We start from the raw sequence: 25,737 nt of genomic DNA on the forward strand, positions 1-25,737 counted from the left end.
TCATATTTTAAAATTAAAATGCCCAATCTGCAAGACAAATGATACTTTTGTCATAAGCCTGTCTTGTTCTATTTCATTTTTCATTTAAAAAATAAAATCAAACAACTTGTCGTTTCTAATACAATAGACATTTACATTCCTGTTCAGAGAAGAAAACAGCCATCTCTCTTAGCTAACACAGTGTTTTTTCAAAGTATATTCACTCAAAGCAGTGCAGGGTAGATTAACATATGGCCATTGTATTTACATTATCCAAACATATGTATACATGTATCAGTTTGAACTTGTTCTTCAAAGTTTCTCCAGTATATTGTCAAAAAAGATAAAGCTCAAAAAGTGGTTTAAATAAACTTTCAGCTTAGCTTTCCTTATGAAGAAGGGGGAAAAATCTGGTCTCTAGACTAGATTAAACCCGTATTCTGCCTTACGATGCAAATATTCTGTACCTCCTTCACAAGCACTGCTGCCCCTCTCCCCACTCACACGGCAGCCTGCTTCCCACTTGGTTCTGCCCGGTTGTCAGATTCAAGGTTCCTGCCCTTCTGTGCAGCTTAGGGAAACCATAGTTTGCCACTGAAATAAAAAGATCACAACCTCTCTTTGGTACAACTTGTTTAAAGTCAGGCTGAGCTCCTGGTGTTCCTCTTACTTCTTTCTCAGCCCCAGAACCTGAAATTATCAGCATTTAGGACCCAGCAAAGATGGGGGAAGAAGATGACCTTCACAGAGGCATGGCCGTATGGCCTGTTGACACAGGTGTCTTACTGGCAAGAGCAAGATGCAAGGTATTGGGTTCCGAAGGTGCTCTAAAAGGCTAGGGCAATGCCATTTGGATGAAGAAAAAGAAGGAACCGGCCGGGCGCGGTGGCTCACGCCTGTAATCCTAGCTCTCTGGGAGGCCGAGGCGGGCGGATTGCTCGAGGTCGGGAGTTCAAAACCAGCCTGAGCAAGAGTGAGACCCCGTCTCTACTATAAATAGAAAGAAACTAATTGGCCAACTAATATATATAGAAAAAATTAGCCGGGCATGGTGGCGCATGCCTGTAGTCCCAGCTACTTGGGAGGCTGAGACAGAAGGATCGCTTGAGCCCAGGAGTTTGAGGTTGCTGTGAGCTAGGCTGACGCCACGGCACTCACTCTAGCCTAGGCAACAAAGTGAGACTCTGTCTCAAAAAAAAAAAAAAAAAAAAAAAAAAAAAAAAAAAAAAAGAAGGAACCTCTAAATCGGCCCACACCTTATCGAGGTTCTCCTGGGACAGAGCCAGTTGCTCCTCTCGACCAGGCGTAACTCCTGCTCTCCAGCCCTTGCAGTCATCTCTCTAAGAGACCTTGGGTCGCAGCCTTTGAGCAATCTGCAGAGGCATATTTGCCATCTCTGTCGAAAGCTCTGGCTGGTGAAATATAACCCAGCATCAGCAATAAGCCTAATAATCCAGTCTGGCCTCTCCCACAGAGGCCAGGACAGAAACCCACAGGGTGGAAAGAACCAAATGTGGGGCACAAAGGAAGCAAACAAACCTCATTCCAGTGTAACACTATTTCTTCTGTTTTTCCCCAAACCGGCACTGCTCGCCATCCTCCCCAACCTCCAAATACTACAGCATCGGGGCAAATGCGGCTGCAGCATGGTTAGCCGAGCATCTCTTCCGTGCTCAGGAGAGCCGCCGGGGCCCTGCCCCCAGCTGGAGCCTTGGCTTTCCTCCTCCCCGAGGACACATGGCCACAGGCGATAAAGAAGGAATTGGGCAGATAGAGATGGACCCAGATCTTCTCCCCACCACCCTGCCTTTTCAAATAAGCTGTTCCAAAGTAGATGGCCTATTTATCAGAATTATCACAACCTGGGCCTGCCTCTAGGACCCTGGAATTGGGACTTTTTACCCTGAAAGGGTAATTTTCCCATAAGCAGTTATGCCCGTCGTCCTAGTTGATTCCAGGAAGTTCGTGCCCAGGAATAGTGGAGACCATGGCCAAAGGTCAAAATTCCACACAGGACTCCCCCTTTTTAGAACATCATATCAAACCTCACTACACCCAGTCCTCAGGAGCCTTCTATATGGCAGCCAACCGCTGAGCCTATAAAAACCCCGTACTGGGGACTGGACATGGCTTTGTGTTTCCCTGAGATGCCACCAGAAGCTTCAGGAGAACTGCAGCAGCCTCCGTAGGACTGGGGAGGAGAGGAAACGGCAAGGCCCAGCTCTACTCCAAGACAGTAAGAAGTTACTGGAAACAGTCCCCCAGGCTGCCCTTATGCACCTTAAAATGCACTGCACGTTCTGGGCCTCTTTCCCCCCGAGGCTTGGGAGAGTCAGAATCAATAAGAGTGGCCAACTGAAAGTTCCCAACAACTTGAGCTTTGGCCTTTGGCAGTGGAAGGCTGGATTAAAACACACACAAACGTAACAAAACTCCCAGCAACCTGACAAGCCCCTGAGTTTCCTATGAAGTAGAGAGTAAAGCCTGTCCTCCCTGGGCGTGTCAGTGGATTGTCTGTGGAGACGTCTCTGCTGACTGGAGGCCACAGAGAAGGTCTCTCCTACAGCGACTTCTTCCCACTGGGCCTCAGGCCCTTCGCCCCGCCTCGCAGGCTGAGCAGTGAACACCAGAGCAGGACACCGGCTCTCAGTAGCTTCTGCAGCGTTTGGTCCCCAGCGGGAGAGGAAGGCCAAAGGAGACCTTGGGGAGCTCCCACAAGGAGTGCCCAGGACCCCCGCCTGCAGCGAGGAGCCTCCCCCTCTGCACCCGCGTGTGGGCCCCTTAAGCAGACCCAGCTCTCACAGGCGTCTCCCGTGCCCCGAGTTTCAATCTCATCAAGCAAATGCGAGGAAATCAGAATCCAGAACGAGGGGTCGAAGGTCATGAATAACCTGGGCTAATCCCAGGGCCCTGGGATGGAATGGGGATAAGATGTGAGTGAAGGGAGCGCGGGAGCAAAGGGCACGGGAAGGCTGGCAGGCGAGGCCGGGCAGGAGACTGGGGACCTGTGCTTTCAAGTAGTGAGAGCTGCCCGCGACAGGAGCTGCCCTGTGCCCCTTCTCGCCCGTCCGCCCGCCGGGCCTCACCCCTGTCCAGGGCAGCTCTGGGGATAGGGCACGAGTGAACACAGCAGTGTGGCATGGTGCAAATGGAAACTCTGTTTTCGTCCTGTCACCAAGTGGCTCTGCGACCTTGGGCAAGTCCCTTACCCTCTTCAGGCCTCAGAAGTCTCACTGCGAGCTGAAGGGGTCCTACGAGGTGGCCGCTGCAGTCTCTCACGTGGCTCGCTCTTGGTCTCCCTTCTCACCTTCCAGCAGCACTGAGCTCAGGCACTAGTGGGTTATTTTACAAGAGGAATCTAGACAGAATGTGACTTATTCAGCTTGAAAAGGGAAAAATTAAGGCCCCTGGGGGGATGTGGAGGAGAGTCCACTCTCCCTCCCCAGTCTGTCCCTTCCCCTGTCCAAGTGGCACTTCGGGTGGTCGGCCCGGAGCTCTGCGGTGCTGCTGGAGGCCGCCAGCAGCCCTGATTAGAGGTGTGTGTCTTCCTCCTCTAGGTCCTCCTTGGTCAGGTTGTCCAGAGGGACGATCCAGCTGTCCCCCAGCTCCCCATTAAGGTTGACCTTTTTCTCCTGCATCTCAGAAGATGTCTCCATCACTTCCAGTGTTGGGTTGTCATGGTAACCATTCTCCACGGTCTGCAGCTCCTCTGTTAGCCGTTGCTGGAGTAGGGCAGATGACCCGGGAGAAAGGGTAATTGTGGAGGGCTATGGCCTTAAAGCACCCCTTCAACCCAGGAACCCCAGTTTGGCTACAGGGAGCACACATGGCTCACATGTGGGGACCAGCTGCTCCTGGGGACCATTCTGGCTCCTGGACTGCCTCAGACTAGTTTGAGACAAAGATTTACCCTGACTCCTAAAATCCTCCATCACCTCACCTTTGCCCTGTGTGCAGTCAGTGGGGATGGACTTTGTTGCCCAAAGCACCCTCTAAGCTCCTTCCTTCCCTCCATTCCTTCCCCCAAACCCCCTCCAGCCCCCCTTCTCACCCTGTCATGATGAACGGGGAAGGACTGTATGAAAGTGACCTCCCCCAGGCGGGGCACTGGGGCCCTCCACAAGCCTGGGCAGGATGGGCAGGGCAGTCCCCAGAGCCATCCCTGCTGCAGACGGCAGCCACGTGAGCGAGAGAAGAGCTTTCTCTCCTCCTCTCAGATGCAACCTCGGTGCACGCTGGAACCTCCTGGGGAGCTTTAACACACTACCGATGGCCCAGAGGGCCCGCCTCCGCCGGCGTGAGGAGCTAGGCACCGGAACTTTTTAAGACTCCCCGCAGCGTGAGGCAGGACTGGGAACCACGGATCTGGGTGGAACTATAAAGACGGGAATTCTAGTGAAGTAGGCGAAGGGATTTTGGCTAGACGGGCACACCCAGGTCCTTTGTATCAATGAGTCCTGAGAACAGCTCTGCGAGGTGGCTGTCATCCCCACCACGCACTTGAGAAACATGAAGCTCCGAGACATTCTCTGACTTACTCAGGGGCACACAGATAAGAGGGGCAGAGCCAGGACTTAAAGCAAGTCTCGCTGACTCCAAAGCCCATTCTCCACCCCGCCCCATGCTGCCTCTTTCCCGTTCCCCATGCGGGAGGGTCCCTGCCCGTCAGGAGGGTTCTGGCCCACTCGCGTTCCTCCCGCGTAACACGGCAATGAGGGCCGCACTCACCTGGTCCTTCCTCTGGGAGAGGCGCTGGTGGCAGCAGCCATAGAGGGCCGCAACGAGGAGCAGGAAGGACGCCATGCAGACGATGGTGATGATGAGGGGCGTGCTGAAGCGGTCCTCAGCCTCTTCTGGGGGTCCCTGGTCCCCCAGTTGCATGTGGCTGACTCCCGCCTGGCCAGAAAGGAGAAAGTTACGTGGCAGAAAACAGGTGCTGGGGCCCCCCTCTCTGAACCCCCCTTCATCATGAGCTCCTCTGCGTGGGGCCTGCTGGCGCCTGCTCCACCGCCCCCGTTGCCCTCCTCCCTTCTAGGCGCGTCCACGTGAGAGGCTTCGTCTACGTAGTCCCGACCCAGTCTGTCCCAACATCTGGGAGGAGCCCACTTACCTCTTTTAGGTCATCCCATTTGTCCTTCAGCTGTTCGTATATATCCTTGGGAAGGAGGTTTGCTGTGGAGCAGACGGAGAGATCTGCCTCAATGGCTGAGTGGGGGCAGGGTGGGGCACCAAGGGGCAGGCACTGTGTCTCTGGGTGGCCCAGGAGGGGCACGGCTGGACACTCCTTAGGAAACGGAAGGGGCACCACCGCCCTGTCCTCCAGAACCATCCCCACCCACTGGGCCTCAGGCCCCCTGGCCCTCAACTCACTCTGGATCGTGATTTCTTTGACTGCCACCGCGTCGCTTTCTGGAACTGGTGCCAGCAGCACACGGCACTCATCGTGAGCCGGGCTGAAGGAGGCCTTGGCTGCTCGGCACAGAAGTGTGACCAGTTTGTCATCCGGAGGAGAACTGTCTGCCTGCAGTGGGGAGCACACAGGCGACAACTCAGGGAGTGTGACGGCAGCCAGGGCTTGTGGGGCTGCCCTTGAGCTCAGGGCAAGAGAAGGCTGTCGCCTTGCTGGAGCCGATCCCCTCCCCAGCCTCAGCCGGGCCACTCCAGGCCTGCCAGGAGTCAAGAGTCGCGTGTCTCCCGGGCCAGCCCCGCCATTCCTGCCCCACTCAGATCGCCCATTCCCCGCACCCTGTTTTCCAGGTCTCTGCGTGCATGACACCTTTCTCTCACCCAGCTCTTTTCACATCTCTCCTCCTGGAAGGGACCGAAGGAGGCGCTGCACAGCAACCCCACGCACTGCGGGGGCGACTCCCATTCTCCCCGAACCTGCCCTTCCAGCCTTTCACGCCCAGTGCAGAGACCTCAGCAGGGAATGCTGCAGCGCTCAGCACTAACACCTGTGCCTCCCCCAGGCTCAGACTCTGGCTCACCGGGAAAGGCTCACCCCTACCCACGGAGTAGGGGACTGTGGGGGATCCCAGAGGGGGTCTCACGTGTCTCTGGGAAGAACGAACGTGGCTGGCATGCTTTAGGGCCAAGGGTGGGGGTAAAGTATGGGCAGCTTTTCCCTAGTCCCTCTACGCCATCTAGGGGAACCCCAGCGCGTGCTTCTCTGACCTGAGTCTCGAATGAGGCACTGAGGGAAAGAAAAGGACTCTAGGACCTCAGGACCCCCACAAACCACCCCTTCCACCCTGAATTTCCTTAGGCTAATTCCCCACCCTGAGGTTAGAAAGGGATCCAGGGCTTTCCATCTTCCTCTTCTAGCAAAGGGAAAAAATGCTTCTCGTAATCACACAGCCTGTCAAGTTTTATCGAGAAAGAGGGCCTGGAGAGAGGCTGGGCAGGCATCTGACCGTCCCCAGGGCCAATCTCAGTGCAATTCCTGCCTTGGCCAATAAGCCCAATCCAGGAGAACACTGCTCCTTCTTGAAACTCTGGTCTAAATGTATGTGTTTGTAAAGTTCACTTGGAAAATGCCAGCAAAATGGACGCCCAAAAGAAAACAATTGCAGAAAATGCGGGTGGCACTGAAGTGTCCTAAGCCCAAGTTCTCCATCCTATAGAAACCTGTTCTAGTTCCTAGGGGTGGCTGCAAAACCCAGCACTGACCAGGAGAGGGCAGCAGCGAGCCAGTCATCCCCTGCACCCCCAGGGCTCAGCCGCTGTCCCAGGGTGACTGGCGGTGTGGAGGCCACTCACACGCTGCCCCTTCTCTCACACAGATGTGCTCTCACACAGGCTGGCACACACACCACCAGAGAACAGCTGCTGGCAGTGGCTCCTGACGTACCTGGGCCCTATTCTCTCTCCCCCACTCTGTTCTTCCACCGAGGCTCTCAGTCCCTGCACCAGGAAATGTGAAGCCCCAGACTACAGCAGGGCAAGTTAGGTGGATGACACCTCTCATTTTCAATTGAGACCCTGAAGCCCAAAGAGCAACTTACTAAAGTCACCCCCAGGGCTAGGGGCAAACAGGAACCAGGAGCAGGTCCCCCGACTGGGACCACTGGGACAGTTACACAGTGGAGACCGCGGTGCTTCCCTGCCTGGGGCAGCCTGCGGGTGCGGCTCCACTTAGAGAAGTCCGAACCTCGGTGTGCCCTCTCTGAGCTGGGAAGGGGCCGCTTCCTACGAGGGCAGGAGAGCGGAGACCCTGCTCACTCGTTCCCCCGCACCCCGCTGCACCCCGCTGCTAGCTGCACCTGTGTGTTCGGTTGGGGCGAGGGCAGCTCTGCGGGGCGAGGTACTCACACACAGGCTGGTTCCCGTGAGGTTCAGGACGAGCAGGTTCTCACTCGGTTTTTCAGGAGGATCACACTTTATCTGGAAGAAGCCACTGAGATTAAGGTTCACGCTAAGAGTCAGGGAATCTTTGACCCGTCCTACCCCCGGGGTGGGTGACCCGGAAAGGAAGGAGTTCAGGGCAAGCCGGGGTGTGGCTGGGCCAGTTCCAGAGCCCGGCGTCCTGGCTGCCCAGCCGTCTGAGCTGGCATCGGGCAAAGCCAGGGAGAGAGAGGGGCGAGTGGAGGCTGCTGCCCGCGGCCCCAGCCAGGGGCCCTGGGGTGGAGGGAAGAACAGAAAGGCCTTTCTTGGAGGCCCTTCTGCCAAGTCCTGCCTCTCTTATCCATCCCACTCTTGCTGCAATTACCCTGCTCTTCCCAGGAGCCGAGGTGGGGGAAGGTGTGCTGGGGCCGTGGGGGGCAGTTGTAGGCAACGCAGGGATGGGGCTCGTGGGTTTCCCAGTGGGAGGCATGGTCTCCATTCCCGGTGCCAGGCTCGTGTGCTGTGGCGCCGCCTTGGAGAAGGAGTCTGTATAGACGGCTGGCATCTGGCTGGAGGTCTGTTGAGTTCCTTGTAAGGTGACCGTCGGTGCTGTCATTGGGAAAACAGGTGATGAGAAAAGACGAGCGTACCCTTGAGAGAAAAGAACGGTTTTTTCTTGCTGCAATAGCTTTCTCAGGTCCTTGGGTCTCATCCCCCATGGAGGCGGACAAAGTGGACCCCGTAACATTTTGCAGGATGGGTCAGACTGGATGAGCCAGTGTAAGGACCCGGCAAAGGAAGTCACAGCAACGACAATGATGCCCACGGTGACAGCCACACTCACTGAGCACTTCTCCCACAATGGACTAAGGGCTGCAAAGGTACTTTCCTGCTTCATCCTCACCCTATGAGGAAGGAACCATCATTATCTCTATTTTATAAACAAGGACACTGAGGCTCAGAGGTGCTCAGGGATTTGCCCAGGGTCACATGCCATTAAGTGGTGGAGCAGAGAACTGAATCCAGGTTCACCCAGCTCGGAGCCCCGGCTCTTCCTGCAGCACGTGGCACCCTCTTCTGGCATGGCAGTCCCTCCCCTCCGGGTTCAGAGTCTCAGCCTCACGCCCAGAAATCTGGGTCAGTCAATCTGGGAGGGGTCATGGTCTCGGGGCTCAGGAGCCATCAGTAGACTTGGAAGTTAATTTACTAGGTTAAGACCAACACTTAAAAATAACTACAGGAAACATCAGGATGTATAACATATAGTAACTCCTATTTATGAAACTTCTGTTTCCATGGTGTACATACATTGCATGTGTGTATGTAATGAGGTGTATACATATGTGTGTGTTCTGCACCATGATGTGAAATGAAAATGTGTTTCTTATCGTAGGCTGCCATCAGACAGGTCAGAGACGCTGTCCTAGGGGACTCCCAGTGCCCTGCCACCACCAGCATGCAGCCTGCCCCTGGACAGCCCACTGGCCTCTGCTCATCACTGAAATGGGAAGCGGGGAGAATGAAGGTAGAGTGGATTCTCGGTGTTTAACCCTTGGCGTAAATCTCCCATCTTCCAGCTGAGCAACGCTATGCAATGTAAACATTGAAAAGTTTCTTCTTGCCTGAAGAAAGCCCAGAGCATTACTTACACAGCGTGGTAGGCATCCCGTGGGGCGTGACGGTGAGGCCAGGGCCAGCCGTAGCGCCCGAACTACTTGAAGTTGCGGTAGGATGTTGTTGTCCCTCGGAAGAGCTCTCCGGGGACTCCGAAGTGCTGCCAGTCAATTTGGGAGAGCTTGTGGGCATGGCCGGAGGAAGAGGAAGAGGACGAGTGGGCTGTGCGGTGGTAACCGGATCTGTAGGTTGAGGGGCCGCCTGACTTTCTTCCTTACTGGTTGTGGCGCCTGCAGGAACACCGTGGCTCCTTTGGTCTCCAGGTGCAGTTGGACTTTGAGTTCCATCCTGGGGACTCGTGGCTTCAGGCTTAGCGGAGACAGTGGGCGGTACGAGGGTAGTGTTGCCTGAACCTTTGCCTGCATCTTTAACCCCCGCTGAGCCACCAGCCGTTGTCGTGGGGCTGCCCGCGTTCACGTCAGCGGCCGAGTTCACGTCAGCGGCCGCTGTGCTTGGGGTTTGCTTAGGTAGGGTCCCCGCTGAGCTGGGGGCCACTGTAAGGGTGCTTTCCTTCACCGGGGATGCTGTTGTCCCTGCGCTACTGGAAGGCTGAGCTGCGCTTTGTTGGGCTGCTGCTGCCGTCGCTGCTGGGCTAGTAGTTACTACAGCTGCATCTTGCTGGCTGGGGGCCGGTGGCTTTGTGGTGGTAGTTGAGTTGCCACTGGGCATGGCTGCTGTTTGCAAAAAGACAACACAGAATCAAGTCAGGGTATCAGCTAGGAGCTTTCCTCTCCGCACTTCTCCAGCTCCACCCCGGCACGCAGAGGCCTCGCTCCCAGCCCTGCCATCTGCCTTGCTGAAGGTCTGGGTCCTTGATGTGTCTGGATTTTTCTGGGGTTCAAGACACCTCTAGAAGGGAAGCCTGGCGGGAAAAGCAGGGGAAGTCCAGGGAGCTGCTGCGGGGGGGGGGGGGGGGAGCCCAGGCTGGCGAGTCCCACCGCGCACAGAGGACACAGAGCATCCCGCACCGCCCCCCCAGCCCCATGCAAGTCCCGTTTCTCAGTGTGCTGCCACGGAACCCGCCGCCCGGGCACGTGGCCCCACAGAAGATTCCACAGACTGATGCTTACGGAACTGCCCTGGCCCGGTACTAAGCATAAGGAAAAGAAGACCTGGCCTCTGTGCTCATGGAAGTTATAACCTAGAGGGAGAAACCGGCAATACACTGAAGTTACACAGATGATTATTCCAGGACGTTTGTGAGCGGTGCCCAGGAAGGGAAGCAGAGCGCTGGGACTGGTCAGCGGGCTGCTTAGCCTGCAGGGTGCGGGGAAGGAAGGCCTTTTGGTCATTTGCTTAATAACGTGTTGACTGAGGGAACAGGATCTGTGTCGGGCCCCGGAGATACAATGGTGAACACCCCGAATCCACACCCTCGGGGAGCTCACTCTCCCTTTGGGGAGACAGACAGTAGACAAGTGGACACAACAAGTACACGTCACATTCTGGTCACCACTGGGGGGAGTGAACAAGGGCGTGAGGTAGAGCACACGGGGGAGGGGCCATCTAAAGAGGGAGGTCAGGAAAGGGACTGAGGCGAGGGTTATGCGGAGACCTGAGGGGTGACAAAGAGAGCACTGGGTGGAGAGGGAGGAACAGTGTCCCCAGCAGGAGGAACAGAACCTGCATTAACAAGGAAAAACTATATGATCTTAATATACGCAGAAAAATCATTTGATAAAATTCAATATCCATTTATAATTTTTAAAAAACTCTCAGCAAACCAGGAATACAAGGGAACTTCTCTTTACCTAATAAGTGATATCTCCAAATAAACCTACAGCTAACATAATACTTAATGGGGAGAGACTGAATGCTCTGCCCCAAAGTTTAGGAACAAAGCAAGGATGTATGTATGCTCTTCCACTGCTATTGAACATTGTGCTGAAAGTCCTAGCCAGTTGAAAAAAGAGAAGAGAGAAGAGAGAAGAAAAGAGAAAAGAAAAAAAGAAGCAGAAAAAGAAAGAAAACCTCTTAAAACTCAGAACAAAAAGACAATCTAATTTTTTAAGATGGGCAAAAGATCTATAAGGAAGAATTGCCAAAGAAGATATGCAAATGACACATAAGCATATAAAAAGATGCTCAACATCATTAGTCATTAGGCAAATGCAAATTAAAGCTATTAATACGGGAGGGGGGGAGGCACACAGTGGCTCAGGCCTATAATTCTAGCATTCTGGAAGGCCGAGACAGGAGGGAGTATGGCTTATTCCCAGGAGTCTGAGGTTGCTGTGAGCTAGGCTAATGCCACAGCACTCTAGCCTGGGCAAGAGTGAGACAGTCTCAAAAAAAAAAAAACTATTAATACAGTGCAATACCTATTAGAATAGCTAATAACAAACTGACAAAACCAAATGCTAGACAAGAACTCTCATACATTGCTGGTGGAAATGCAAAACGGTAAAGCCAGTTTGGAAAACCATTTAGCGCTTTCTTTTAAAGTTAAGCATACAATTACCATATGGACCCAGCAATTCCATTCTTAGTTATGTGCCCAACAGAAACGAAAACTTGTGGTCACACAAAAATCTATATGCAGTTTTATTTACAATCACCCAAAACTGGAAACCACCAAGATATCCTTCAAGAAGTGAATGGATAAACACACTGTGGTACATCCATACAATGACTGCTCAGCAATAAAAAGGAATGAACTATTAATATTAGATTCACATAACAGCATAGATGGATCTTAAATACATTTTGCTGAGTGAAAGGAGACAAAAGGCCCCATAGTGTGTGATTCCATTTATATGACGTTACAGAAAAGGCAAAAACTATAGGGATAGAAACAGATTAGTGGCTACCGGAGGTTGAGAGAAGGGGACCGTGGTGACCCCTCTAGTCCATACAGATTATTTTTAGAACAATGCAACTATTAGTATATGGTACTGGGATGATGCACAAGAGTCCACAAGACTCTGCATTTGTTGAAACCCATGGAACTGTATGCCACCAAGAATTAACTTTACTTTCTGGGATGTTTAGGAAATCCCAGGATGTGATGGAGCCTACAAAAACAAACTTACCTATATTACAAAGGTATAACAACCTCACTGAAGGGGGTGGGGAACAAGAGTTGACCTAAGTGACTTTAGAAAATAGTTTTTTTGACTGGATACCGTAACAAAAAGAACTGTATATTAACAGTGTATTTTAAGTGGTAAAACTGTTTGCCACAAGGGTATGGCATGTCAATTTCAAACCTACTTTACATGTCTACTAGGACTGAACAAATAATTAAACAAATTATAGACAATATGAGCCAGGTTTCTCACTGTTGGAGAAAGAACTTACAAATAAGAAAGGAGGGTGGAGAGGAGGCTTAATGAATCTTGTGATGCTTGATTAGAGACAGATGTCAGTCTGAACTCATGTTTTAACAATTAATATAGATAATGTGTACATACATAGTTAGCACACAAAGGTATATTTCCTAGCTCTGTCCACTCAGAGCATCTAGGAGTAGTGACAAACTAGCAGCACAGAGTACACCCAGCATCCAGATTTTGGTTTCTAATACCATTCTCCAATAAAATGAACCAGGACTCCTTGGAGAAATGGCTTGATTCCAGTGCTGATGTAGGGAAAATGCAAGATGAGCCTGGAACATCTTGTAATGCCAGAAAATAAAGAAGTGCTTAAAAAGAAAAAGAGGCCGGGCGCTGTGGCTCACGCCTGTAATCCTAGCTCTTGGGAGGCCGAGGCGGGCGGATTGCTCAAGGTCAGGAGTTCAAAACCAGCCTGAGCAAGAGCGAGACCCCGTCTCTACTATAAATAGAAAGAAATTAATTGGCCAACTGATATATATATAAAAAAAAAAAAAAATTAGCCGGGCATGGTGGCACATGCCTGTAGTCCCAGCTACCCGGGAGGCTGAGGCAGAAGGATCACTCGAGCCCAGGAGTTTGAGGTTGCTGTGAGCTAGGCTGACGCCATGGCACTCACTCTAGCCTGGGCAACAAAGCGAGACTCTGTCTCAAAAAAAAAAAAAAAAAAAAAAAAAAAAAAAGAAAAAGAAAAAAAAAAAACAGAAAAATGTAGGCAGGTCAAAAAAACATAGGAACCAACCTGAAAGAGAGAACGACCTCAAAGAGCTTGCAATGGCCAAACCTAGAACAATTTAAGCAATAAAACAAAAGATATTGGCTTGGAACCTAAAGAATAAAATAAATATCCATGAATCTATTCTGATAAATAATTGAATGAATAAATAAATAAATGGGGGAGAAGACAAAAATCATCCTTATTGTGAGATTCCAAGATATGATAAATATTCTCCCATAAAACTTCTATATATAAGAAAATAACCCAATAGAAAAATAGACAAATAAATAAAACAGGCATTTCACAGAAAAAAATCGCACAAATAACCCATAAACATCTGAAAATGTTAGTAATTAGGGAAATACAAAATAAAATAAGGAATTATTTTATACCCATTGGCAAAAATTTTAAAGTCAGACAGCAATTGGTAGCAAGAATGTTGAAGAGTGTGGCCGGGTGTGGTGGCTCACGCCTGTAATCCTAGCTCTCTGGGAGGCCGAGGCGGGCGGATCGTTTGAGCTCAGGAGTTTGAGACCAGCCTGAGCAAGAGCGAGACTCCGTCTCTACTATAAATAGAAAGAAATTAATTGGCCAACTAATATATATAGAAAAAAAAATTAGCCGGGCATGGTGGCGCATGCCTGTAGTCCCAGCTACTTGGGAGGCTGAGGCAGCAGGATTGCTTGAGCCACAAAGTGAAACTCTGTCTCAAAAAAAAAAGAATGTTGAGGAGTATAAATTGGTACACATGCTTTGGAAATTAGTATTACCAAGTAGACATGTGCATATCCTTCAATCCACAACTCCCAATTGTACCACTAGGCATTTACCCTAGGAAGACACACACGTGTGCATGATGATGCCATTTATAAGAATGCCTCGAGAGCATTTTTATATTGGTCCCATACAGGTAACATGCACATGTTTGTCAACAGTAGTATGGATAAATAAGTTATGATAATATTCATACACTGGAATACTATACGGTGCTGAAAATGAGTGAATTTAAAATGAGTCCAATCAGCCCGACTGATTTCGCTCTAGCAACGTTCAGCTGCTCGGGCCTACGGAGGCAGGGAAAAGTGGAGGCACAGGTTTACCTGGGAACAGGGTTTTGGGGAGGATTTGGGGCTATTTGTGAGGCAGGGATTATAATGCTGGGTTGGTGACACGTAGGGTGGATAACGCCAGGTGGAGACTGACAGGCAGCGCGGAGGTTATGGGACTGGCTGCCTCGAGTGCGAGCACCGTGGTGTGGGTGCATCTGAGCAGGTGGGCGGGAGGGTGGAGTGACCCGGGGGAAACGCTGACATCTCGGCGGAGGTGGTGCCGTCTGCGGTGGCGATGAAGTTTAGGGTGTGAAATGGGAACCACCGAATGAAGTAGGGATGGGACAAGGTCGACAGACAGAGGCCATTGTTTCTCCCAGTAGCACTGACGTCATGGAGAATGCTGACACACATGGAGATGCCGGGGACGGAGTGGGAGTCTCCGGTGAGTGACAGACAGGGCCGAAGAGGTCAGCAGACAGCGGGGCTGCTCGCCAGGGCTGCGCGGAGGGCTGCCGGGTCCTTGGGGGGCAGCGGTTGGAGTGGGAGGAGAAGGCTGCCCCAGCCTTCCAGGAGGGCCTGCTTCCTCTGTTCCTGGCCATTTCCAGACCTAGGACTGACTCTCGACTATTAATAGCGGGAAAGGAAACGGGAAAGAATGCCCCAGGAAGAGGGCGTGTGGCAGGGGGCCAGGGAGGCGATGCAACGGGAGGCTCCAGGCCTGGACGTCAGTGTGCACCCCTCCCTCCTTTGTTACCCCCGCCACCACCCCGACTCATCTCCACAGAAATAAAAGCAAAAGCTCCAAGCGGGGACAGTTACGTTAGAGGCCAGGTAAGACTAACTGACGTCTTCCTGGGCTGGTATGACAACGGGAAACACACAGGCCTCAGCCCCCCAGGCCTGGCCAAGCCATCTGCCCTCTTGAAACACATCTGTGAAATGGGCGAGATGATTTCTAAGGTCCCTTGGGATGTATACTCCTCCTGAGCATGACGCTCTGTCCTCAGATAGGCCTGCCCTGGCGTGACGACAGGGCCACCTCACCAGCCTGGCTCTGGGCATCCCTAGTAGGTACGGGCAGGGCCCTGCCCTGGGTCCTGACGCAGGTTCCTGTGGCTGCCATCGCAACCCACCACAGAGGCCTGACACAACGGAAGTGCATTCTGCACAGCTCTTCCAGGCTTCCGGAAGCCTGAGCTCAGGCTGGCGCAAGGCCGCGCCCACGGCGGAGGCTCTGAGGGAAAGTCCACGCCCTGCCCCTCCTGGCTCCGGACGCCCCTGGCGTCTTCTGGCTTGCAGCAGCCCCGTTCCAATCTCAGCCTCCATGGCCACACGCCCCCCTTCCTGTGTCTCTTGTGAGGACACTTGTCATTGGATTTAGGGCCCACACAGGTAACCCAGCATGCTCTCATCTCAAAGCCCTCACTTGAATGGTATCTGCAAAGCCCCTTTGTCCAAATACGGCGATGCTCACAGGTTCCAGAGAGCTGACTCGTGTACCTCGGGTGGGGGCAGTTTTCAGTCTGCCGCAGGTCCCCATCTGGAAAGTGGGATGATGAGCCCCAGAGTTGCTCTCTGGACCAGCTAGAACTGGTCCCCCGCTTGGGCCAAGGGCCCCCAAAATGGGGCTGCTCAACTTGCTTGGCATACGGGCTATCATGGACTATCTGTGTCCTCCCCCAGATTCCTGTGCTGCAGCCCTCGGCCCCAGCGTGATGGCTTCGGGCCTTTGGGAGGTCATTATGTTCCCATGAGGTCATGAGGGTGGAGCCCCCGGGATGGGATTAGTGTCCTCCTAAGAAGACAAAGACACACCAGAGCTTCCTCTCTCCGCCCTGTGAGGTCACACCAGAAGACAGCCGTCTGGAAGCCAGGAAGCAGCCCCACTCCGAGCCCACCGTGCCGGCCTCTCCATCTGGGCCCTCAGCCCCCAGGCTGGGAGAAATAAATGTCTGCTGTTTAGACTGCCCAATCGACGGTATTTTGTTCCACTATAACAGAAGTCTGAGGCACAGAGGTAATTAACAAGAATAGAAACAGCAGGAAGGGCAGGGTCCCTGACCTGCCTCCGACCCCCTACTGTCAGGTAGACAAGTTCGGCCACAGGTCTGGCCATGCTCCGCCCGCCCTGTCCCTTGCCTGGGGCCCTGGCAGCTCTGTGGGCTCTGCGGTGGGGCTCTGCCTCCAGACAGCAGGACAGCGCTCCAGGGGGTCGCCAGGCCTGGCTCCTTGGCATGGCCTCTCCCAGAGGGGCCCAGAGCTGCCCCCTCAGGGCAGATAATTCCGGGCATTCTTCAAATCTAGATTGTTCCGCCCTTATCAGCTTGTTTCAGCTGGCCTGGCCGGCACCCGCTCCCCAGGGTGGGGCCCTGTCTGCCTGTTCCTCAGGCAGGGCAGGGCTGCCACTGTCCAATGTGGGGATGCCCCACACCTGTGACAGGGACAGGCAGCCTTCACTTGGGTGTGTTTCTCCCACAGGGAGGGCACCACGGCCAGAGGCCTGGAAGCAGCCCCTGGCTCACACACTTCCTCCTCAGGCAGGCCATTCCTCATTCCTTCCTGTCCCCTACACCTGGGAACAGGGCACAGCGCCCAAGAGTACTTGGCTCCCGTCTGCCCAGGTCCCCTGCCTGGTGGCTCCTCCACTGAAGTCACGCAGGACGGGGACTAAGTAAGAGCAGGCACTGGGAAGCCGGCCACTTGGCTTCCAGCTTGCACACTAGCTGTGTGGCCAGGCAATTGTCTCAACACAAGTGTCTCATCTCTCTGTTCTTCAGTTTCCCCATCTGCCAAAAGTAGGGAAGAGGGCAATGATAGTAACTAACTCATACCTTTAAGTACTTAGAGCAGTGCATGCACACAGAAAGTGCTCAATGAATGTCAGCTCTGATTATACTCGTGCTGATTTGTGCTCGGGGGAAGGGAAGGCACCCGACCTCCCCTTCCCTGTTACAGAGCCCTGCCGACCACCCCCCTCCCTCTCCGGGGCTCCCACCACTCAGGCCATGACGAAGGGAGGGTGCACACAGGGTCACCCACACCCACTGGGCTCTCCTCCCAGGGTCCCATGAGGCCTGGCTGACCAGGGGAGGGGGAAGGAGAGGACACCGGGCAGCTGTGGTCAAAAGAAGACCCAGACATGGGCTGAGCCTGAACCTAACCTGCTGGGGGAGGGAGGAGGAAACTGAGACCTGGGTAGGGCCCGGCTCCAGGAAGTGTCTCCTTGTCCCTCAGAGAAGGAGGCAGGGCCTCTCCTGCCATCAGCCTCAAACTGTGCCCTGTCGTGACCCCAGACCCTCGTCCTGGCAGGGATAGGCCAGCAGCCTCCATCTGTGAGAGTTACGTAAGGCGGGCTGGGCTCCACTGGCTGTGCCCTTCCTCTCAGGCCTGGGCTCCTGCTCAGCAAAGTGAAGCTCAACCACTTCTGCCCTCGTCCCTGTCCGTCCCTCTGTCCATCCGTCCCTCTGTCCATCTGTCCATCCTGATAGGTGTGGAAGGAAGGTAAGTGTGACTTTGGAGGAAGAAGGCAGTGAACTCAAACATATTGAAAGACATTGACCATCAATAGAGGGCCGGGGCTTTATTTGGTATCTCCCTTAACTCTCAAAATGACATGAGGTATGAGTTATTAACCCCATTTTGAGAGTGGAGAAACTGGAGGCAGAGAATGGGGAGTTCGTGTTTCATGGGTGCAGAGTTTCAGTCTGGGAGGATGAAAATCATCTGCAGGTGGACAGTGGTGATGGTTGCATTACAACATGAATGTACTTAATGCCACTGAACTGTGCATCTAAAAATGGTTCAAAAGGGAAAGTTTATGTTATGTATATTGGACAATAAAAAAAAACAAAAACATTGAAGCAGGCTGGCATGATGACTCACATCTGCAATCCCAGCACTTTGGGAGGCTGAGGTGGGAGAATTGCTTGAGCCCAGGAGTTTGAGGCTGCAGTGAGCTACGATCACGCCACTGCACTCTAGTCTGGATGACAGAGCAAGACCCTGTCTCTTAAAAAAAAAGTAGAGCAATTGAATTGAAGAAAGGTCACTTCACTGGCTCACCACCACAGCAGGTAAGGCGTCAGGTCGGTTTGGGCACCAGTCTGACTGGGTGGGACAGCTTTCCAAGGTACCCAGTGTGGGAAGAACACTCTCCCATGTATAGAATGACACTGTGACACAGCTGTGCACAACAGGGGCCAACAAACTTTTTCCATAAAGGGCTAGAGTAAATATTTTAGGGCTTATGAGCCATAGTCTTTGCCGCTACTACTCATGGGCCCAAAGGCAACCGTAGACAACCTGTACATAAACGGGCATGGCTGTGTTTCAATAAAACTTTATTTACAAATATGGCTGGCCAAGCAGTTGTCTGCCTCCCTCTGATGTCTCAGATCCCTTCAGAGCGAGAAGCCTATGCTTGTATCCAGCTGTGGACGCTTTTCTGTGATTTTCCTAAAAAGCCCAACAAGCGTCACACGTACCAGCCTGTGACGAGAAACCAAGCCAGGTGACGACAAACTGGGAAAAAGTATCGCAATTCATATGACAAAGGGAAACACCTAGACTGCTAGCTATTCGAAAAGCCAAGTGAAAAGCAAGAATAAATTTTAAAGTCTTAACGTTCCCCAGTCCAATAGTAGACAGCAGAGGGGGAGTGTGGCAAGCTGGGTGTTTGCAGAGGTGCCTCCCCTCTTGGTGTGGCTGGTACCGATTGCCAGTGTTGTCACTCCTCCCTGGGCAGCGGCTGAGGCCCTCGTGGGAGGGACCCTGGCCATTCTCCTTCCATCCCTGGCACCTGCACAGCACCCAGTCCCGGTGGAGCCCTGAGAAGCGTGTTCCAAGAAGGTGCTGACTGGTGCTGTCCTCACTCTGGCCAGTGACAACTGGCATCAGGGCTGGGGAAGAAGTTGACCAGCAGATGCGGCAGGTCAATGCACTAACTTGGTTTCCCTTCTTCTCAGGGGGGCTGTCTGCTTCCTGTCCAACTAGCTTCTCTCCCAGGGCAGTTCACCGGCATTCTCTGCCTAGAGAGTGTTGTCCCAAGTTCATGGTAGGTCCTGCTGTGCTCAGTCAGGAGGTTCTCAGACAATAGCCCATTCCTCCTTTATTTATTTTTTTGAGACAGAGTCTCACTTTGTTGCCCAGGCTAGAGTGAGTGCCATGGCATCAGCCTAGCTCACAGCAACCTCAAACTCCTGGGCTCAAGCGATCCTCCTGCCTCAGCCTCCCGAGTAGCTGGGACTACAGGCATGCGCCACCATGCCCGGCTAATTTTTTTCTATATATATTAGTTGGCCAATTAATTTCTTCCTATTTATAGTAGAGACGGGGTCTTGCTCTTGCTCAGGCTGGTTTCAAACTCCTGACCTCGAGCAATCTGCCCGCCTCGGCCTCCCAGAGTGCTAGGATTACAGGTGTGAGTCCTCCTTTATTTTTAAAAAATGTTTCACTGAAGAATTACAGACCATCAAAACCGGCACATATCACTAGTGTGTACAGCTTGATGAACTGTCATTGGTGAACACACACCCCGTCACCAGCCCCAGATAAGGTTTGCAAAACAGGACACACATCTCAAAAGCCCACCCTGTGTTCCCTCTCCATCCCCAAGTGTCACCACTATTCTGACTTAAAATATCATAGGCTAGTTTTTGAATTTTCTATTCATGGCATCACACAGCCTTTACTCTTTGGGTCTGGCTTCATTCACTCAGCATTTCGTTTGTGCAATGCATCCTTCTTGTGGTGTGTAGTTGTAGATTGTTCATTCTCATCACAGTAGAGTATTCTATTGTGTGAACATGCCACCATTTATTTATCCATTCTACTGCTGATGGGCATTTGGGCGCCTTCCAGTTTAGGGCCATTATGAATAAGGCTGCCGTGGACATTGCAGTGCATGTCTTTGGGGAACATACGCGTGCACTTCAATCAGGCTTGTGTGGAGGCTGGACAGGCCGGTTGTCGCGGTCCTGCACAGTGTGGGAGGGAGATGAACCGGGGGCTGGTTCCAATGCGAGCAGCGCCTGTGCTCGGCCCGAGCCGTCATGATCCACACCCAGGCAGAACCTTAGGCTGTCCCACCCGCTCGGTGTCCCAGACCCTCTCCCTGACTGGGCTTCCTGTCCCCAGAGCCTGGAAGAGACAGAGTGGCAGGTGCAGAGGGAAGAGTGCTTTGTGGGAGCGGCTTTGCTCTGACGCCTTCCCTGGTGCATCAACCAAGGGGGCCTCTGTTTCCCTGTTTCTACGAAACACAGAGAGCGGCAGGGATCGATTACCTCTGCAATCCCCTCTAATGCACATCAGGCCCAGAGGTGGTGACACCCCTGCCTGCAGGTGGAGGTGAGAGGGCAGAACCCCACCCCCACCTCTACTGCCTCACAGGACTGGAGGTCAGCAGGAAGCTCCTAAGTGCATTCTTTGGATTATGCATTATTATAATCCTGTGGCTGAAGGTACAGGTAAGAGGAGAGCCCGGAATTCGATCGATAATGCCACCAAAGGTTCCCGCCCCTGCCGCTACCCGGGGCTGAGCCAAGCCACTGTCCCTCCCAGTTCCTCTCCCTCTCCTAGATTCAGAGGCCCTGCTCCCGCCCCTGTCCTGGGCCCAACGCCTGTCCTTGCTGTTCCGGACACAAGGGGTGTCCGGGGTGTCCGCACATTCATCCCTGGTGGCTTTGTCTAGGGACCGCCATCCTGCCCAAGGAAGGGGCTGGGTTCTTCCTGAGCTGGAAAGAGCAGACTAACCTCCTTAAAACAATACCCTCCCCAGGGCCTCCTAATCCCTTCGCCTGCTGCAGACCATGTGAATCCTGATCGGCCTGACCAGGCAGCGCGCACAGCTGCCAGCAGGCGGGCGAGGGCGGGGACAGGGCTGACACCCGGCTGCCAAGAAAGGTCACGACAATAGGACAGCACCTGCAGGAGGTGGTGGAGTGCCCTTCACCCCGTCCTTAAGATCCGTTTCCATAGCCCCGTCTGTGATGTACACACAGCCTCCACAGCTCTGCCAATGGAGACCTGGGTGCCAAGTGAGCTTGGTTTCCTCGTCTGTCAAGGGAGAGAGAAATATCTATCTTGGGACAAAATGAACATTTTTTAAAACAATGTATAAGCTTTGGGGAAAACGGTAAAATATTCCAAAACTACAGAGTGTCCCTGCTGAGGGCAGGTCTGGAGGATGAGTCAGCCAGCCTGGCCGACACCCCACTGCGAGCGGGAGGCACGAGCCCATGCCCAGGCCGGTGCTGCATGTCCTGCGACACCGTGAAAGCTCTGAGGTCACGGGCAGAGAGGCACAGAGATGCTACTTCGCGCACGTGATGGAATTTTCCATAAATCCACCTACGAGATATACACCTCCCCAAAGCAGTTTAATGTCATCACTCTTAAACTTAACAGCTGGCATTTCCTGGGTCCTTACCATCTTGGCCGGACACTGTGCTCAGTTCCTTGTGCGTGTGATCCCCTTTGTGTCTCCCAGCACTCCCTGAGGAGGTGCCTTTATCATGTGCCCTGCACAGAAGGAGACTCAGACCAGACCAGGGGAGGCACTGGCCCGGGTCAGGGAGCCAGATTTTAGTCCAGCTGTCTCGGAACAAGAGGGCTCTGCTCCCTCCCATAGCGCCCATCGCAGGGGGTCTGCACACTCCTGCGCACTCTTTGGCCGGCCCTCTCCCTCCTCCCGGGAGCACCCGCTATGCGTCCCTGCACACACACACACACACACACACACACACACACACACACACACTTCCAGAGCTAAAGCGTGAGCACATTTGGCACTCGGCTTTTCCCCTCGCAGTAAGCTCAAAAACACCCTTGGTAAATATTTTCCTGAGGGAGCACATTGTCATTCCCACGCTGCCTCCCCTCCTCCCCCCACCGTCCCCCCCCAACCCCCAGGCCGTGAAAATAACCAGATGTGTACAGGTTTCTCGGCAGCCCCTGGAAACCTCCGCCAGGGACCAGTCTCCACTCCTGGCCAAAAACAAACAAGGGCCCGAAGCCAGAGGGAAGTCCCACATCCATGGCTGTGGGACAGTCACCTCTGAAACAAGAGTCGCCTCTGGGAACGGAGGGAGAAAGCTCTGTGACACGGAGTGGGTGAATTTCCCAGGGAGGGACAGGCTTCCGCCTGGTGGAAGCTGAAGGTTAAGGCAGCAAGTGTAGCTTTCCAAATTTCCAAGCTCTTTGTGTTCTGTCCCGGAGAGAATGCCCCCTTCCAGGAATGACACCTGCATCCTTGCTGCAGCAATCCGTGGCAGCGCACGGCCGGCTAAGTCCGTGCGGGCGGGGCGGGGCGGGGTAGCTCCGGCTCTCAACTGCCACCCGCTTGCCCCGCAAAGCAGGGGAAACGAAGCTGAAACTCTACCTGCCTGCTCTCCCCGTGGTCCTGAGAGGTGGAGGAAAAAGCATGACTACCCCCCACAGAGCACAAAATCTGAATTTCTTCTGTGTTGGAAGACAAGGGACCCCGTGGCTTTCGGGCAGGGGCTGGGATGGAAGTTGGGGTGGGCGGTGCGAGTGTTGCTTAAAAAGAACAAACAAACCGAGTAAATGGACATAACTAAACAATTGAGGGCCAGCCCCCCAGTCCCCTGCCAGGGCCTGCGGGGAGACTTAAAGGCCAGGTTCCTTTTAAACAAAGCCAAGTCGCTGTGGCCCTCCCTGTGCTGGAGACGCCGGAGCTCGGCAAGGAAGCCGGGTTTCCTCCGGGCGCCGCCTGGGGAAGTGAAGCAAGAAGCCAGAGCCAGCCCCAGCGGGAGCCAGGTGTCCAAACAGCCGAAAATGCGCCCCTCCAAGTGGTCGAGGAGGTTTCATGACATTGGGGCAGGGGCGGGCAGGAGTAGTGACCACAGCAAACACACACACACACACACACACACACACACACACACACACGCACGCACGCACACACGGTGATCTCACAGCTCTTTTCCCAACACACAGGGAACAAAATGAAATGTTTCCCTCTGAAGCTTCACAGGTCAGGAAAGGGGTCAAGTTTGCTCAGATCACACAAGATTGACTCTGAGGTCGGGGAGGGGTGAGGGAGGGGAGGCACCATCTCCTGCCCCTGCCTTCACATGCTCAGTCCCCCCCCCCTCTTCACTGCATTTCTAGACTTGCTACCCTGCAATCTGGGTGCAAAAGCCCAACTCCCACACCCAGACACAAATCCAAAGTGGGACCTCCAGACATGACTCTGGGTAAGTCACGGCCATCCTCTTGCCTTGGATTTCCCATCTGGAAAGTGGGTCCAGTACCAGTCAGAGACTCCCTCCCCCTGGAGCTCGGCAATAGGGGTGGCACAAGCCAGGCCACAGGACAGCAGAGATCCTGGTCCTAGGAGCTGCTGTCTGTCTGTCTGTCTCCCCCTACAGTCTGGTCTCTGCTGGCGAGGTGATGACAGAGGCCTACAGAGGCGCAGGAGGGAGCTGCGCTGCCCCTCAGCCTAGGCAGCAGGGCCTGGGGAGGCAGTGAGCAGCCAGGTCCAGCTGTGGCTGGGTGCGCCACCCTCTGGGACCAGTAGCTGGGATGTTCCCTGCTTTTTAAAACCACACAAGCATCAAGTTCCCATCACTTTCCTCAGCAACCCGGGGTCATAATGACAGAATTTCGAGAGACCCTAGATGTCACTTGATCCCAGCCCAACAAGGGAGAGGTGGGCAAGCAGAGTACCAGGACCAAGTCACACCCTGCTTGGTGTCTAGAACCCTGTGGTCCAACTCCCGGGGCGGCTCCTATCCTGCGGGGCACAGTACTCTGTCCACCCGGCTCCAGCTGCTGCTTCCCGGCCCGGCCGTTGGACAGTGCAGGGGGCATCTGACCTCCAGTGAGATGAAGGAGAGAGTCTCAGCCAGCAAGACCCCAGGCACCACAGGACAGGTCCCATGTCCCCTCACATTACCCAGGAATCCACATTTTCACTAGCTGTCCCAGCAGCCACCTGCAGCCACCCCAATGGCTCAGAGCGTCCACGCTGTCCAGCGAGGCCCCTCCCCACATGCATCCAGTCCCATTAGGCCAACAGTTCTGGGGCTGAAATCATCAGGGAAGTCATGCCTCTCAGACCACGGAAAATACTAACCAGGAAGGCCCTCGAGAGCTGCTGGGCCACCCCTCACTCACAGAAGAGGAAACTGAGGCCCGCAGGGAGGACTCCCGGTCTTGAGTGTCTGCACAGAACACCTCCTTCTTTTGCAAACCTGTGTTCTTTTACTCCCTGTTCCCCAGGCTCAACACCCAGCTCAGAGGGACCCTCCCGGCTGCTTCTCCACGCCTGCCGCCACCCGCACACATATCGCACGCCCACGGCTTAACTTACAGCAGGCCCTGGCGTGCGCGCGCGTCCATGCTCGGAGACTGATCGTGTGTGAACAGAACCAGTCTTCCAGCTTCGCCCCCAGAGTCAAGGCAGAGAATGTCCCTGCCCCAGTGCAACCTCCCTAGGGTGCTGACGGGGAGTGAGAGGTGTGCTCCCACTCCGCCTCTCCCCAGGAGCCGGCGGTCCTCAGCACCCTGGCCATGGAGAAACAGAAACCAGGGTGACCTCGGGATGAGAAGCAGCTCGGGTGGTGCCCTGGGCCTGGGCAGGCGGTGGGGAGAGCTGTGCAGGGGGTGTCAGCACAGGCCTGGGGAAGGGGGCAGCAGGGCTGCTGCGCTCACCCGCACTCCGCTTGGCAGCGCCCCCTAGGGCTGGGGTGCAGGGCTGCAGCTGCTTGAGCAAGAGGCGGTCAACAGCTCACTGTCTGCCCTGGGAGGGGGTCACTTAGGTGCCAGCTGCAGCTTGGAAAGCATATGCAAGCTGGAGGCTCAACACACAAGCGCACAACCCCCTCAGCCACCGTTTGGCCGACTCCCAGGAACAGCCGGCATGCCGGTGGACGAGATCCACGCACGCAGCAAGTCCTGTTTCTCTGAGCTGTCGGCGAGCACTGACGCAGGGCTGGCTCCCAGGACATCTGGAATCCCCTTCTCTAAGCCAGGACTCAGACAGATCTTAAAGCAGAACCATGACGCTGTCACGGTGAGGGATGCAAAGCAGCAGCCAGAAGCAACCAGCAAGGAACAGGTGCCTCCATCTCAGCAGAAAGGTCAAACATCAGAAATGCACACGCCCATCATCTTTTAATAGCGCCTCCAGCTTCTGTCTGGGAAGGAACACCATTCACACCTGTGAGGGGCCACCAGCCCTGAATGCACCTGGTTCCCAAAGGACCCTGGTACAGGCAGCTTTCCAACTGGCCCCAACCTCGAATGTGGCTTCCTACAGACCCCCTATGGAAGGAGGCTCTCTAAGGTTCATCTTCATTGTAACAAGGTCCTGCTCAGCAGCCCCTAGACACAGGCCCTGTGTATTTCTGTAGTTGATGCTCTTCCAGCTTGGTGTTTGCATAGTACTGGGTTTTAGTACTGAAAGTCCCACATCCCAGGATAACCTGTTAATCCTGGGGAACCTGGGATGGTTGGTCACTCTACTTTTTCACATCAGTATTCCCCCAAAATGTCCTGGAGGAACACTAGTCTTTCAAAAGATGTTAACAGATGTTCTACTAAAAAAGAAAAAAAAAAAACAAAAAACGAAGGAGAGAAGGAAATGGTTTCATGGCTAAACTATACATTTAGGGATCACTGGGTTAAACAAAGGTAG

At 53.8% G+C, this 25,737-nt stretch overlaps 1 protein-coding gene across 1 annotated transcript in view; it reads right to left on the reverse strand.

Annotated features, from left to right (window-relative positions):
• Window positions 1-1,207: 1,207 nt before the first annotated feature.
• Window positions 1,208-25,737, reverse strand: part of PODXL (podocalyxin like) — a 33,157-nt gene continuing 8,627 nt past the window's right edge. The window contains exons 2-8 of the mRNA XM_076006617.1: window positions 8,952-9,650; window positions 7,688-7,911; window positions 7,291-7,362; window positions 5,350-5,500; window positions 5,090-5,151; window positions 4,708-4,875; window positions 1,208-3,701 (exon numbers count right to left, since the gene is read on the reverse strand). Coding sequence (XP_075862732.1) covers window positions 3,510-3,701; window positions 4,708-4,875; window positions 5,090-5,151; window positions 5,350-5,500; window positions 7,291-7,362; window positions 7,688-7,911; window positions 8,952-9,650 — 1,568 coding nt within the window. The 3' untranslated portion in view covers window positions 1,208-3,509. The remainder of the gene's footprint in view (window positions 3,702-4,707; window positions 4,876-5,089; window positions 5,152-5,349; window positions 5,501-7,290; window positions 7,363-7,687; window positions 7,912-8,951; window positions 9,651-25,737) is intronic.

This window comes from Microcebus murinus, chromosome 9 (genome assembly GCF_040939455.1).
Source record: "Microcebus murinus isolate Inina chromosome 9, M.murinus_Inina_mat1.0, whole genome shotgun sequence".
NCBI lineage: Eukaryota > Metazoa > Chordata > Mammalia > Primates > Cheirogaleidae > Microcebus > Microcebus murinus.